The following is a 15,699-nucleotide window of genomic DNA, read 5'->3' as shown; positions in this document are numbered from 1 at the left end:
ATATTGTGCAAATAAATCCTTTGCCTCTTCATGGAAATATGCAAGTATTGTTAATATTTCCCATTATCTGCTCATACAGTTTGGGTTTATCCTTGAATAAAATACGTGAAATGTATCCGTGGTGTTTTAATTAAAATAAATAGGGCAGAGTAGGATTTAACATGATTGCGTAGTGAACCTAATGAGTTCAAGATCCAGCAGCACTTTACAAATTAGTTGCTATCTAGTGCCATTAGTTTGTAATTTCTTCTATAATGTTTGGCTCTAAGCTTTTAATAAATTAATCAGACAGGGACCACTTGAAACAGTTAAACTTGAAACCTCCAGACTGGCTGGTCTCAAATGACCTAAATTAAAACAACACTTACATAATCTATAGTACTCTTTATTGATAATGCAAGCAATAGGTTTAATTCTGTTCTCTAAGTGCTGCTCTTGAGGTCTGCAGTGGGATTAATTTGTTGTTCCATTACAGCACAGTAGCCAAGAGCCTAACTGTAGACTTCTTCTGTAAGAAAATGCAATGTTATAACTTTCCATAATATCCGCAGGTTTTAGGACCTGCCCCAAAATGGTGTTCCTTCTTGGACAACTTGACTGAAGAACTGGAAGAGAATCCAGAGAGCACAGTTTATGACGATTACAAATTTGTTACCAGAAAAGACCTTGAAAATTTAGGTAAAACAGTTGTATATGCTCTTTGGCTGACTTCTTTGTTCAGTTTTTGAACATTTACACATCTGATTTTTCTAATTTCATTGTGATGTATGAGGACTGTTATGAAATTCACTGACAGTAGTTTCCTCTTGTCTTCTTGGTTATTAATATTCCAGACTGATGGCTCTTAAGTTCTTTGGTTCCCTACCAGTTCAACACTAGACACTTGTGTTTCTCAGATTTTTATCACAAGAATGGGATTGATATTTGCTGATATAATGTGTCTGAGAATCTGTTGTGTGTGCTTTCATATGCTACATGGAAGGCAGAGGAAGAGAAATTGGTTTAGTTTTCAAAATATTTTTGAGGTGCTCTAATAGAATTTGGAACTCGCAGCCAAAGGCTACCCTACTTGAATGTAATAATTTTCAGAAAATACAAATCATTCTAGGGCTAATAATTTCAAGGAATTGGAACACTGAAAATTATATAGCAGAGAAGGCAAGCAAGCTATTTCTGAGACTTGCTAGTCCTTTTTCTGTCCATTACATGGTTTGGTTGCAATGTTTTGCTCCAGTTTACTTAATTTACTTCTGACTGTTTAGAGTTGGGTTTGACCCAAACTCTTTAGCTAAAAACATCTCTATATCACACTAAAAAGGGGATTATCACACACCTATGGACTTTGAAAAAATCCTCTGGAATTTTTTGTGAACTTCTATAGAGTATAGTGCATGCAGGCATTTTTTAAAAGTGCTCAGTAGCATGCATTATTATAAGAAAAGTGGATTTGGTTGCTCTGAAGAAGCCTAAATTTTTTTGCTGGCCAGAATGATTTTTTATTCCCAGTTTTACTTAGTCTTGATGTCATGATTGTGACTGTTAGATTGATGTTTTGCATTGGCAGTGCGTGTTTGTCTTAGGGAAGTGAACTGGCTAGCTTGGAATAGAAGTTCTTTATATATGAAAGCTCTTTGAAATTTGGAACTTTTTTCCCAGGCCTTGCTCATCTCATTGGATCATCATTGCTCAGAGCATATATGCATGGCTTCTTCATGGACATAAGACTTTATCATAAGGTAAATAAGGCTGCATCTTGTCAATTTTTATTCTTAGCCATAAAATATATGTGTTGGGGTTTTCTTTCTCTTTTTGTGTTTTTTTTTTTTTTATTTTGTTCTGGGTTTTTTTTTCCATCCAGATAATGGGCTGTGTCCTGTATTAATGGTATTTTCTTTTTACTCCCTCCTGCTTGTTAAAAGGCAAAAATGATGGCCAACCCCTTTGCTTATGAGGAATATAGAAGAGAGAAAATAAGACAGAAGATAGAAGAAACACGTGCACAGAGAGTTCAACTGAAGGTAAATCCTATAAACAAATAATATACTTTGGGGAAAACTATTCATAAAGAGTAATATATTCCTGAGTGTATCTTAGAGATGTAGCGACTTAGGATTTGATTCTGTTTATCATTGGACACACAAAGTAATTTATAGAACTTCTTGAATGGAAACATAAGATTCCCTTGCATGTGATTTTGAAAGGCTGATACCAAACTAAAAGAGAGCTCTCCTCTCATTTGCCACTTGAGCAGATAATCCACTGGTAAAACTTTACAATTTCTACTTCTGACATTAAATTACTTAAGCCATTGAAACATGATACTCTGGAAAGAGATACATGAAAATTGTATTGTGTTTATAACTAGTAGCTTTCTAGATTGGATTTGTTCAACATAAAAGAAGAAAGAGTTGCTTTTAAAATTCTAAAGCTGATGCATTAGAAGTTAAAAATAATACACAAGTTCTTAAATCTTCTCTAAGTGCAGTTGCTTTCCTAGTACCTAGAGATATTTGGAACCAGTCAAGGAGCTTTTCTGCAATAGTAAGAATGTAAAGCATGTAGGTTGCATGTGTAAAAGTCTAATTTATTGATTAATTGCTTTCCTCTTTTTAGAAACTTCCAAAAGTTAATAAAGAACTTGCACTCAAACTGATTGAAGAAGAGGGGGAAGAGCAACAGATTAGCAAAAAACGGAAACAAAAGGTGAGCTCTTGCTTTGGTGACTTCTCTAACTGGGAGCACAGAACTAGCAATGTTTATAGGATTCATATTTTTTTTGTTGTTGCCATTTAGCCAAACAGATTCAAAAAAACCGTTGCTTCTGTTTCTTATAAATAACTTATTCTGGTAGGTGGCTTTAAAATGCGTTTGACTATAGCTGCAGCACAAAAAAGACCATATAGTAACTTGAAGCTAAAAATGATGAAATACTGTGAAGGTGATATGGGTTTTATAGGACTCTAAAAGCTGGTTAATGCAGCCTCAATACCACAGCTGTTCGAACAAGACCTGTTGTTTGCATTTGGTTTTGGTTATCTTAGTGGTGACCATGAAAGAATAGAAGTTATCTATAAAATTTAAGTTATAATTGCCTTTCTTTGTATGTACAGTTAAATATATTTTATAAAATAGTGAAAATGGTTTGCTTTTACACAATAGAAGTTCTTCTGGATGTTAAAAATAATCCATTTCTCTCCTAAGAGAAGTTTTAATTGAAGAAATGGGTAAATGTTTAATATCTAATAGGAGGGGAGGCTTTTTATAGGTAGCACTTCATAGGTGCTCATTCTCACAGTATAGCATTCATGAAAAGCAGACATTAGCTGCATGTGTCAATATATGTCAATAATGAGATCTTGTGTGTTAAGGTTAGTAGGAAGGATGAACTACGAAAAAGATAGGTGGTGGGGGTGAAACTTAAATGCAGACTGAAGCAAATGGTACAATGAAAATGAGAGTTCAGTAGATGGGGACTGATTTTTCTTGGAGCCCATAGAGACTGTGTAATTAAGTAGACTAAACAGAGTATATATAAAAATGTATGTTCAGGTTATTTTTCTGAAACAGTATTAGAGTCCTATGACAAGCAATTTATTTTAGGCTTTGGGATTTAATTTTTGGCTGTGATTGAAAGTTCATTTGCAGCATTTTTGTGTTTGAAATTTACTCTTGTTTTCCATATCCTTAGTTCCACCCTCCTTTTCTTAAGTAAAAATGAAAACCTAATGCTGTGGTGGGATTGATACACTGGTATAATTTGAGCAATGTTAAAAAATTAGCACTTTATAATAAAAAGCTATGTATGTAATGATTTTAAAATTACAATAACTGGTCTTCTCTTAAGCTGAATTAGTAGGTTGAACTGTTCTGAATTCACCAGTAGCATAATTTACACTGAGTTCATTTTACTTTGACATGAATAAAACTGCCTTTTCCATTCTGTATGTGAAAGTAGTGAAAAAAAAAAGTGTTATAATATGTATAAAAACACTTCCTCTTAAGTATTTACAGTAAAATAATAGTAACATTGCATAAAGGCATGTACCCTTATAATTTGTTTTACATGTTGTAGAATCATCCCCATCAGGCACTATATTTGCCTTGGAGGTACTGCTGATTAGTCAGTAGATACCAACATGTCTCCAGACTAGCTGGCTGAATGCATGAGAAAGATTTATTTGAAAATATTAGTAATTGTGTATTTAAAGTGTCTATACTGTGCATTTAAAAAAACCCCAAACCCTTGCTTACAGGTGGCTTTGAACAATTTTTGTAAAAATACAGTAAACATAAATCTCGATTTTTATTTGACCTGGAAGGATAAAGCAACTGGCATTTCATATGCTGGTTATTAATTTTGTTTAATTAAAAAAAAGTGTTACTTATTTTATTAATGTCTGTTTCAGAATTGTCTAACTTTTGCTCATGCTTTACTTCTGTTCCAGAATCTGCCAAGTCTTCTCAAAGATGATCGTTTTAAGGTCATGTTTGAGAATCCAGATTTCCAGGTGGATGAGCAGAGTGAAGAATTTAGGTTACTTAACCCACTTGTTTCTAAAATAAGTGAGAAAAGAAAGAGGAAGCTAAAGATCTTAGAAGAACTGGAAGCACAAGGACAGGTAAAATATTTTCCATTCAGAAGACTCCATAGGCTTTTTTTTCCCCTCTGTTTCAAGCATTCAGACTTTTCATCCCAGAGAGATGGAGGCAATGCAAGAATGTCTTATCAGCTACAATAATTAAGTGTAATTTATAATTTTAATCTAGTTTTTAGATGTGAATTATATTGTTTCTGCACAAATATAGATTTGAAAAACATAAAGGTAACAACTTTGAAATATATTTTCAGCTTCATTTGCTGTTACTGCTTTTGTTTAAAGATTGTAGTTCTCTTCAGCTGTATCTAAAACAGCTGTGTGTAAAAGCTGTCCCGTACTCTTAATTGCAGGAAGGGTTTGAAAAGAAAATTAGTTGATGATTTCTTATTTTATACTATTTTTGTCTGTAGGAAGAGGAGGAAGAACCAGAAGGAAAAGCAAGTGATGCAGAAAGTTCTGAGAGTTCAGATGATGAAAAAGGCTGGGTTGAAGAGGTCAGGAAACAGCGCAAGCTTTTACGCCAAGAGGAAAAACTAAAGCGGCAGGAAAGGCTCAAGGAAGATCAGCAAACATTACTGAAACCTCAGTTTTTCGAGATTAAAGAAGGAGAGGAATTCAGAAGCTTCAAAGACTCTGCCAAAAAACAAAAATTAATGAAGTAAGACTAATGTTCCTATTTTAATAGCTGGGGGTGGATGATTCTCAAGTGTTTCCCTACAGTGCAGTCCAGTGATGTTTTGGCTCGGAAGCTCTTGCTAGTAAAGCCACTTCTGGTGATCCAAGGATATAACTTAAAGTGACATAGTCGTTGAAAGCTTTGTTTACAGATAAACAAATGCGCTATGCAAATGAGATTAGTAAGATGTGGGGGATCCATTACTCAGTGTTGGCAAAGTGCTGTTGTCACAGATAACAGTCATGTCTTGTGAGACTGGTTATATTTCTCCACCAGTGTCAGTATGAGGTTAACAGACTGGAGGTTTTTCATCTGACCACCTAAAAGGATGTAGAATGCTACATGAATAGTTTTGGGAGTAGGATCAAGGTGGGTCAAGACAGTAAAAGAAAAATTGTTTTGTCTGGGTAGTTTTATGACATCTAAAAATTTTCAAAACCTACACTGTCCTTATAATGTCAGAACTTACTATTTCTGCTTTTTTTTTTTTTTTTTTGCAATACAAAGTACCACACTGGGAGGGTGTTTGTTAAGTGTAGTTGGTTTGGTTTGGTTTTTTCATTTCCTTAAACTGATGATCATCTGAAATAACAGGTACATGGATAAGCATGTCAAACTAAAGAAAGAGCACATTAAAGTAAAAGACTTGGCTTTGAGGTGCTCAGTGCCTGCAAATCTCATTGATTTAGTTTTTTTCAGAGGCGAGTTGAGCCCTTCAGAAGATGAGATTTAATAGCCTTTTATTGTTTGGAGCACAAACATTTATTAAACCTTTCAAGACAGTAGCTTCAAAGTTCTTGCAGCACAGTTGGTGCAGAGCAGAATTTTGACTAATATTGGAAACTGCTTGTTGGGCTAGATGGATCTCATAATAAACATTTTGGTTTTACTTAGAATGAAATTATACAGTCAAAGAAAAGAAAGTGAATAATACAATGGAGCTGTTTCTTTATGTCACTAATGACTACAGTCTAGTTGTTTTATAATTGAAATTTTCTGAAGACACAAAGAAACATTTGATAAAAATTCAGCCTTTTAACTAGAATGATCATGTAAAAGGGATTTTTAAGTATTAGCAAGATAGTGTTCCTATGGTAGTCAGATAGTCTATGATTTCCATGTTGTACTTGTAAGACTTCTCTTAAGTAGAAATAGTGGTATTTTATAAATTGGGATTTATAGCAGTTCTGCAGAACTGATTCCCATGTTTTCCTTAGCTGTTTTTTATCAGCAGGTAATTTCACACAGGGATTTCTCTTTTTTTTTTTTTTTTTTAAATTGAATATACCCACTTATTCTGGACTGTTAACTTCCTTAGATATTTCCATTAACTTTCTTCTGATTGATTTTTTTTTCTTTGTTCCAGAAGATGAAGCAACTTTTTAATTTTGTCAATTTTTCTTCTTTGTCAGGAGAAAATCCACTCTGGACACTCTGACAAAGTATTGTAGATTAAAAATACTTCTTTTTACATTGTAATTTGGTTTATGGTCATATTAGCTGTAACTTGGAAGAAGCCTGACAGACTGGTCAAATGACACTGTATTCTCAGCGTGAGTGAAATATGTCATTAAAAGGCTCTATGGCTGCAGCCTATTCATATGCTGCTCCTTTGCACAAATTCAGCTGCTAAGCTCTAAAGCAAATTCTCAAGGACACTCAATTTGAAGCGTAAAGATTTCATTTTATTCAAAACATTGAAGGCTTAAATGTGAACAAGAGTGTGGAAATTCAAGTAAATAAGCCAAGACAGGTGTAAGGAAGAGAAGAAACATTTAGAAAAAAATAATGCAGGGTAACACAGGATAAAGTAAATTTTTTCTTTTGGTTTTAAGGGAGCAAAATAATTTCTTCAGCCCAGGAAAAACAAAAGCAAATATCACAGATGTGTCCAGTAGATGAAGGAATGTCTGTGATGACATAAGCTGTGAAAAGACTTTTAAAAGACTGCTTTTAAAGAAAGGAGAGTCTGCTTTAAGATTCGCTGCTAATGGATACCCTCTGTGGTAGGTGCACAGATAGGATATAGTGTAAAATGTAAAAAAAAAAAAAGGAGAAGAATTTGAGGACAGAATAGACTGACCAAAAATATTAATGTGGTAGCATCACTTCCTTTGTTTTCTGAGTTGCTGTTGTTGAATTTACTTACATGGGTTTTTTTTTATCTTCGTCTAAGCAATTAGCTCTATACTCACTGATCCCCTTTGTGCTCATCCAAGCATTATTCTCAGTATGGAGTTTGGTGTTCCTCAAATTCTTAGAAGAAATTTGAAAATCAACAGCTGATGTCTGTTTCATATAATGCATATCTGATATGATTTTGTAATCATAATTGTTGTGAGCTAAATTGTTGGGTTCATAAGCATTTTTACATATTAGAATTTTATGAAGAAAAACATGTTTTGTGCTGGCCTTATTCAGTGATAAGTAGTCAGCATAAAAGTAATTAAATCAAGTAGCATACTGAAACCTGGAAAGACTGTAGTGGCATGTACAATCTGGTGAGGCTGGCATGTTTGTCTTTGATTTGATATATCCAAGTTATGGAATGATGGTCTGTGACCAATATAATTAAGTACCTTAATACCTTCACTATGCATTTAATGGCTAGATGTTCTTTTTTTCTCTAATCATATAATGTTCTACCTGAGGAAACAGTTTATGACTTATATAAAACTGGGTGTTTCTTTTGACATGTTCCTGACTCAGCACGGCTCCAAGCCCAACTTCTAAAGCAGTGGTGCGTACTATAAATTCCTTCCTAGACCCACAGTCTGCTCATTTCTCTGTGCAGGAAAGCTGCAAAATTTACTCAGGGTTCTATAAAACACCTTGTCTCAAATCCATCTACATTTAATTTTCCCCTTTTGTACTCTTACACTTTCACAAGAAACCTCCAAATCCTTGCTTTGTTTCCCTACAACATAGGTTTCCTACCTAGTAACTTGAAAGAGAACCATAAAAGGAAAGGATTTTTATCTATGTGCTAAGAGTTCTTTTGATTTACTTGATGTCCCTTTAAAGAGTATGTTACTGAAGTTAAAGGATGTCAGAATTAAAAACTATAGCAGTCATATTTTATGAAAAGTATGACAGTCAATGTATGTGTCTTCAGAGGTGGCCAAGAAAGCCAACAAAACATAGTTGATAGTCCTAGGTGTTGTTAAAGAGGTATTCTTGTTTTACAGCAGGAAAAGTCCTGAAAAACTGTTCTCCTTATAATGAGGGGAAAAAAAAGGGTAATTTTTTGTTTGATTTTTACGTTAGAACAGGGGAATTTGCTTCTCATAACACTGTAAGTTTATCCCTTGAATTAATTTGTTGAGGAAGACATGAAAAAAACCCAGCCAAAACAAAAAACCCAGCTGTTGTTTGTGTATCAGTATGTACAATTCACTATCACTTGAGGTCTGCACGTTTTCAGATAAATAGAACCATAGCTACATGTTTTCAGTAAGATTACAACCCCACAGCATGTTGCTAGTATCTACTCATTTTAATTTTTCTCCTGACTGAAGCAGTGTCTAGGCAGTCATGCTAAATAATTGCTGGGTAGTAGCCATATTTCTCCAGTCCACTTTCAAAGGGGAGAAAAATGGGACTTCACTTGAATGTAGAAATCCCACCACAATGTTGGTGACTGATCTTCTGCCACAGTTAGCTCTAAGGCTTAGCTTGTCTTTCCGATTCGCACAGATGGAACAAGTTTTCACATGTACTCAATAAAAATACACTACAGAAAAAAATACAATCAAAGTACCTAGTCATGAGAAATAAAGTAGTTCTTGACAGTAATTTTTCATTGTTAATCTGAAAAGTCTTTGTTACATAAAATGGCTCATTAACCAAAATTCAGTGGACTTCAGAGACTTCATGCATAGGCCACCACAGCCATGAGTTCTTCATACACAGTAAATGCCATTGATTCTGGTGGCTGCCAATCATCTCTATTTTTATGATGATTTATTTCCACTTTGAAAGTCGTACAAAAAACATCTCTTGGCCCTCTTCAGAGAGAGCTAATGAGGCACTAATAGCATCTCAATTTGCAGAAACTAATTTTGTTTACAGTTAGGAGAATGTTTTCTAAGCACATGCAGAGTGAGTTTGATTGTACAAGCCATGTCATATTCTCAGAGGGTGCTACTTACTCGTAGGACCTACATTATAGGAGAAGGATGAGCCGTGTTTGGACTCACAGGTGCCTTTAGGGAGGCTGGCTGAAGCCAGCACTGTCCCTGCCTGCCTGCCTTCCCCCTGAGCTGGAGGCTTATGTGGGAACAAGGCATTTTTCCACTCCTCAGCTGTTCTGGTTTACAGCCCAACTTAACTGAAGTCAGCAACCGTGATACTAAATACCAGCTCACAACCTGGAGCAGCTGGGGCATGTCCTTACGTCTTGCTTTTGCAGGGCATTAACTTCCGGTGGAGGAGAGCTGAAAACAGTATGAGTTTTGGCCACACCACCTACCTCCTTCTCCACGGAAAAGCTGGAGTCTGGAGCCTGAGGGAGAGGCTCTACACCAGTTTGCTTACAGAAACTCAGTGATAAGCACTGTGCTTGAAGGCATATGCTTCTGTGGAGCTCCTCTCTGGGCCCAGGATCTGTCTTTATCACATTCACTTGTTTATATTGTTCACTGTTGCAGGCACAGTGTCCGAACAAGCATTTGTGTTTGGATTAAACAGTGAAATGATTAATTTGGTGATTAATTCATTCTGGTGTATAGTCAAGCTTACTTCCTTCCTTCAAAAGTGTTTCCAATTCAGAAATTATAAGATTTCAAAAAAACTGAATATCTAGCCTTACTTTTTTTATTTGTGCAGTTTAATATCCCCAACTTTATTGGACATTTCATAGAAAACTATAGCAATAGAAGGGTGTGGTTTCTTTCTCAACTAGAGTCATGTTACTTTTTAGCAGCAAAAACAATGAACTTTACATAAATTTTAAGTGTTTCTACTAAAAGCAATATCTGGAGGGAATTATTTGAATTTGTCTTTCTGTTTCCTGAATGTTTATTTTTTTAGTTATGACATTTCAGGATTTCAGAGAAATTGAGGTCTGTTTTGACTGCATTATCGACTTTTATTACAGTAAAAAGATGGCAAAAATAGGGGCTAATGTTAGTTTTTCTCTGCAGGAAAACTCTTGAAGATCGTTTAAAGCTTGAAGAAAAGCTTGGCACACTCAATGTGTCTGATACCACAGTAGGCAGCAAACAGGCAACATTCAAATTAAAGAAGGTGAGCTATATATACATATGTATAATTTTTAAGATAATGCACAGGTAACTTCAGTTTTTGCATGAAAGAACAAACCATCAAGCAAATGTCCCTCTTCATTTCTTTATAAGCTGCCAACTCTTCGGGTTCTTGCCAAGAGAATGAAAGCCTCCAGTAGTGCTCTGTGTGTTTATCCCATATAACTCAGGCAACACTCATAAAATCTTACATTCTGGTGGAAAATAATGGCTTGCATCTTTTAATAGTTTATTTGCAGAGGTACCACCAGAAGCTTGTGACCTTCCCTGACTTCAGTGCCAGCACTGATCAGATCTCAGTCTGCAGGTCCAAACACAAGTGAGGGTGCTGCAGGGGACAGGCTTTCTCTTGGTTTGGCATGGTGAGAGGTCTCAGCAGGATAGAAACAGAGCTCCAAACCATCTTTGTTGTTGACCTTATGTAACACAGGTCACAGGAACAAGCTGGTCCTATACTGGTTGTCATATTCCATATGGAGTTAACTGCTGTCTATTTACCCTTTCCAAGGGTTTTGATTTTCCATTCTAAAGAATTTTGTAGATTGCATACAGGTGATTGCTTTATAACGTGGGGACAGCTAAATAAATGCTTCTGTGCATCTGCTACTGCTGCAGAACATTTAGGGATTTTTTAACCAGAAAATTGCTTTAGAACTGAGGAGAGGATTCAGTTTAAAAGCTGAAGACCCATATGAATTAATACTTGACCTGACAAAATTTACTTTGGTTAAAATTTGTTTTCCTCAGGTAAGCATCTTTGCTGTAACACATTTCTCCTTACCACTGGTCAAATACTGTTCTCACTGGTAAAACACTGTCACAAAAATGGCTAAGTAGTTACTTGATTGTCACATTGGATATGCCTGAAGGAAAAAAAAGTCAGATTTATTGACTGTTTCTACCTTACTTTACTGATAATTATCTGTTTGCAGATGTCCTTTTTCATCTGGTTTTGATTCCTGTATTGCTGGAATTTAATATGTGACTGTGGAATAAGTCACAAATTCCTCTGCAGTGCCCTGTAGGGTAACCTTTCTGGTGATTTTATCAACTCTGTAACTGATACGTTGGTGTCTTACAGCTTAATAAATGGGCTTTGCAGGGCTTCAAAGCACAGATTTTTTTACAGTAGCTTTAATTGAAGAAGTGTAAAGCCGCAAGGTTTTGTGCAGTTGGTGGTGCACACTGAACTGTCACTTTTTACTGACAGTTTTGTAAAGACTTGGGAGCAAGGTAGACAGACCCTGCAGGAAGAAGACAGACACAGCAGTGGTTCAGAATGCCAATTTTACTTGATTGCATCAGATAAGATACAGCTTTGAGGGGTTTTTAAAATTATGGTGCTTCTAACATATATGGATTTTGTTTTCCTGACTATTTACTGATATTGCTTTATTAAAATATGTGCACTGTAGTCATCTGAATTAAAAAGATTTTTAAAAATGTAATTTAAAGAAAAATAATGCATCTACAGTGGAGATATTTTCTCCTATCAGCAGAACAACAAAGTAAGACTTACAAGTCTTCTCTCAAATAAGCAGACTCTTGTGTATATCTTCTGAAGTCCCAAGGAATGGAGAAGGGAGAGCTAGGAGGAAGTCATGCTATGCAGTCATGGCACTCCTTTTCAGAGGATGAAGAGTTGGAGCTGACAAGCCAAAAAAGGGGTTTTAGTGTTACTTGAAACATCAACTTAGGCTTTGTGATGCCCTTTCCTCAAAGGGCAGGTGTATTTAGGAGTAGGTAGAAAGATTTAGCAGGGGAGAGAATTGTCCTTCCTTAGGGTTGGTATCACTTCAACTCCTAAGTTAGAGGAATCGAGGCTGAACTTGGCTCCTGCAGGTGTGGTATGTTGGCAGCCTCCTGATGCCCAGCTGCCACTGACAGATCCAGTGATGAAACTGTTTGTCGTTGATATTTCACAGTTTAGTTTTCAGGGGATTTGAATATGGTTCCTACAGTGTGGCAACTTACTTTTCGATTTCAATATGCTTTATCGTAGCAAATAGATCTAACAAAATAGCAGGATTTCTAAAATGTCAAAGTACTTATACTTTTAGGACAGTATGGAAGACATTTAAAAAACCCAAACCATAATATTTCTAATGCAGATCAAGGTCATTCAGTTTCAGTACACTATGAGTAGCTGTCAACATGAACTTAAGTAAGATTCATCAAGAGTGTTTCAGAAGAGGTCTGGAAACAGAGAGAAACTACTTGTATTTTCAAATAGTGGGTTTCTTGTTGCTCTACTTGCAATGAAAACAGGAATTAATAAATTTCATCAAAGTCTGAAGACCAGTAGTTTTTTCGGCCTTGATACCAGTATGGGCTGATTGCTACATTTGGTAAGCTGGTTTGTATCTCACCTCAGCCAAAATGCTGTCCATGCAAGCAGATCTCTAGCTCATTTTAAATGGTAGGTGAATGGAAGACTGGGGAAGAGATGAGCTGACACGAATACTGTTGGTTACAGAATGAGATGCAGTGGGGATGCAGCTGCATCTACAGCGGTAATTCTGTCACACTGTCAGTGCAGTTATCCTGGGCTGCTTGAGATTGCTCGAATTGCTGGAGTACTTTTAGCATGGACAGTTGCCTGAGCTTGGCTAGTTCAAGTCTGCTAGTTCCAGTTTCTGCCCAGTTGAAAGAAAAGCTTTAGTCTTCCAAAGAAAATAGTAGTTTATGGCTGTAAGAACCATTTCATCTACATGGTACATAAATTAAACCCTTCCAGCATGTTTTTGATTAAGAGAAGAAACATTAATAGAGCATGTGCCACAGGAGCAGAGATTTAGAATTACTTTCATGTAGAAAGTCTTTCTATAACTGCATACAGCATATCAAACACTTCCAAGAACTCCTAAGAACGCATTTTAGGAAATGTGTATGCTTCAGCAAATGTAACTAATTGTTCTGTCTTTTTAAAATTAAATTGTGCAATATTAAGCCTGACAGATTTCAAGAAGCATTTGGACAGTAGTCTTGGGCACATAGTGTGATTCTGTCCAGGGAGACTCCTGTAGGACCAGGGTTTGGACTCGATAGTTGTGAGTCCCTTCCAACTCAGCTTATTCTATTCTGTGATTCTGTGGTTAAACTTGAACACACTAGTTAACCAAAGTAGATACTAAGTAGCTACAAATTGGGATCTACATTCTTAAGGATATTTAAACATAAATTCTGGAGGGTATTCTTAAGCTTTGTTTTTTATCTGAAATGCATTGTTCACCTTTTTTTGATATCTTTATGTTAAACATTTGCTCTGAAAAACTTGGAATGATAATGCCTAAGGATATCCAGAATTAACTGGTAGAGTCTGACACAAGATAGCATGGGGCAACTAACGGTAACACTTTCAGATTTGCTTAATGGAATTCTGACTTGATATATTGATATTGGAGCAATGAGGTGATGTGTAAATTTACAAGAACCTGAGTCTATTTTTGTTTTAATATTCCAGTCAGAGCAGCAAAGGAAACAGCAGGAAGCTGAGAAACTGCATCGTCAAGAGAGGAAAAGTCTTCGGCGCTCTGCCAGTCAACTCAAGAGCAGACGTGGAAGAGGACGACTATTTCATTGATTTATGGTTTTTTTTTTTTTAAGAAACTTTTTACCTCATTTTTCATTTGAAAAAGGGGCTTTTTCAAATTGGGACACAGTACCAGCGGATTTGTGTTTTGATTCATTGGTGAACACAAGACCAGAACTTCCTAAACGCTGTGTTAATTATTGAAAAGTTTATGAAAGTTAAAGTACTGACCAAAGGACACTATGGATATTGTCCAGTGTGAACTGTTTGTTCATAAATCACCAGCAATCAGTTATTGTGTTACCCTGGATGTTTTCTGTATAAGAATTTATGTATACAACGAGGCTCCCTGTCTTTTGTTTAACTGAAGAGCTGTGAGTTTTTGTTTCTGAAATCTTTGTGACTGCTTAGGTAGAAGATCAAGGGTAAGTTATTTTGTCTAAAAGCTTATCTTTATAAGGACACAACAAATTTTTCATCTTGAGGGATGACTCAAAATTGTATTTTTCAAAAACTGACTTTGGCTTTATATTCTTGGGTTGCCTTTAGTAGCAAATGGTACAAATGGTTGTCAGAAGGGCAACTGAGAATGCCTGATTTGGGTTCCTTTGAGTCATTCCATAAGGAAACCTCTCTTGCTACACCAGGTACAAAGAGGAAGCTCAGAAGCGTCCCCTATTAATAAGTCCTATTAACTTAGATTTTGTAAATACTACCTTAACTCATGTAAAACCTGCTCCTGATGTTTCTGTTTTGGAAAGCCAGCCATGGTTCAGCATAGATCAAGTGGTATATGTTCACATAACAAGCATTTTAAGGCCATGCCAGTAGTCTCCTATGCTTCAGAAAAAGAGTTTTAAAAACCTAGAACCTAAATAGGTCAGTACTTCAGCAAATAAATTAACTTTTATCTTTAATCCTAAAAGAACCTTTTTATTGCTTTTAAAAAGCTTTTATAGACTGCCTTTTTGCTAGATCAAAAAAACCTCTGAACTTTGGATCCAACAAGAATCAGTGAATCCTTCTGTCACTGTAAATCTTTTTAAGAGACTCATAGGTTCTTAAGTGTTTTGCTTTATAAACCAGAGGGGTATTAATCTGGTCAGGTCTCTCAGACAGTATTTATAGAATCTTAGCATTTACTTCAGTAAAAGCCTTCATTCCTCATAGCCTGATATTTTTTTGTTGTTGTTGTTAAATAATAATTTAACATAGTTAATTTTTTTTTCTCCCTAACATAATTTTACCTGCTTTAATTCTTGTTTTAATTATATTGCTGCCTTCAGTTTAAAAAGGCATTTTTACCTGATATTTTTATCTTTAAAAACTTACACTGCAGTTATCACCTCTGCCCTTGCATTCAACTAAAGGATGAGTCTCTCAATACTTAGTTTTTTACCTCTAACTGTCAAATTACTGCATTGTCCATAAGCTTCTCATGCTTTTTATTTAGCACAGAACTATTCAGTATTCCAATGTCAGTCTCACCCATGCTGTAAGTACCATTATTACTTCTCCTTAGGCACTGAGAAATGTGAATGCAGTTGTGGTTGCTTCAGGGTATGTCCCTCTTTTTGGAGTCTTGTCTTCTGACATGCAAGCCTCTGAAATCCAAATGCAGTGACAAGT

The 15,699-nt window shown here is 35.7% G+C and overlaps 1 protein-coding gene across 1 annotated transcript in view; it reads left to right on the top strand.

The window, feature by feature from the left end:
• The window catches only part of NOL10 (nucleolar protein 10), a 50,451-nt gene extending 35,492 nt beyond the window's left edge, over nt 1-14,959 (top strand). Inside the window, exons 14-21 of the mRNA XM_082299420.1 lie at nt 552-678; nt 1,657-1,736; nt 1,920-2,018; nt 2,614-2,703; nt 4,446-4,619; nt 5,009-5,256; nt 10,419-10,521; nt 14,002-14,959. Coding sequence (XP_082155546.1) covers nt 552-678; nt 1,657-1,736; nt 1,920-2,018; nt 2,614-2,703; nt 4,446-4,619; nt 5,009-5,256; nt 10,419-10,521; nt 14,002-14,121 — 1,041 coding nt within the window. The 3' untranslated portion in view covers nt 14,122-14,959. The remainder of the gene's footprint in view (nt 1-551; nt 679-1,656; nt 1,737-1,919; nt 2,019-2,613; nt 2,704-4,445; nt 4,620-5,008; nt 5,257-10,418; nt 10,522-14,001) is intronic.
• The last annotated feature ends 740 nt before the right edge of the window (nt 14,960-15,699 follow it).

The sequence above is a fragment of the Coloeus monedula genome (assembly GCF_965178545.1).
Source record: "Coloeus monedula genome assembly, chromosome: 2".
In the NCBI taxonomy this organism is placed as follows: domain Eukaryota; kingdom Metazoa; phylum Chordata; class Aves; order Passeriformes; family Corvidae; genus Coloeus; species Coloeus monedula.
Note: the sequence above shows the minus strand (reverse complement) of the source record. Positions and strands in the feature narration are given on the sequence as shown.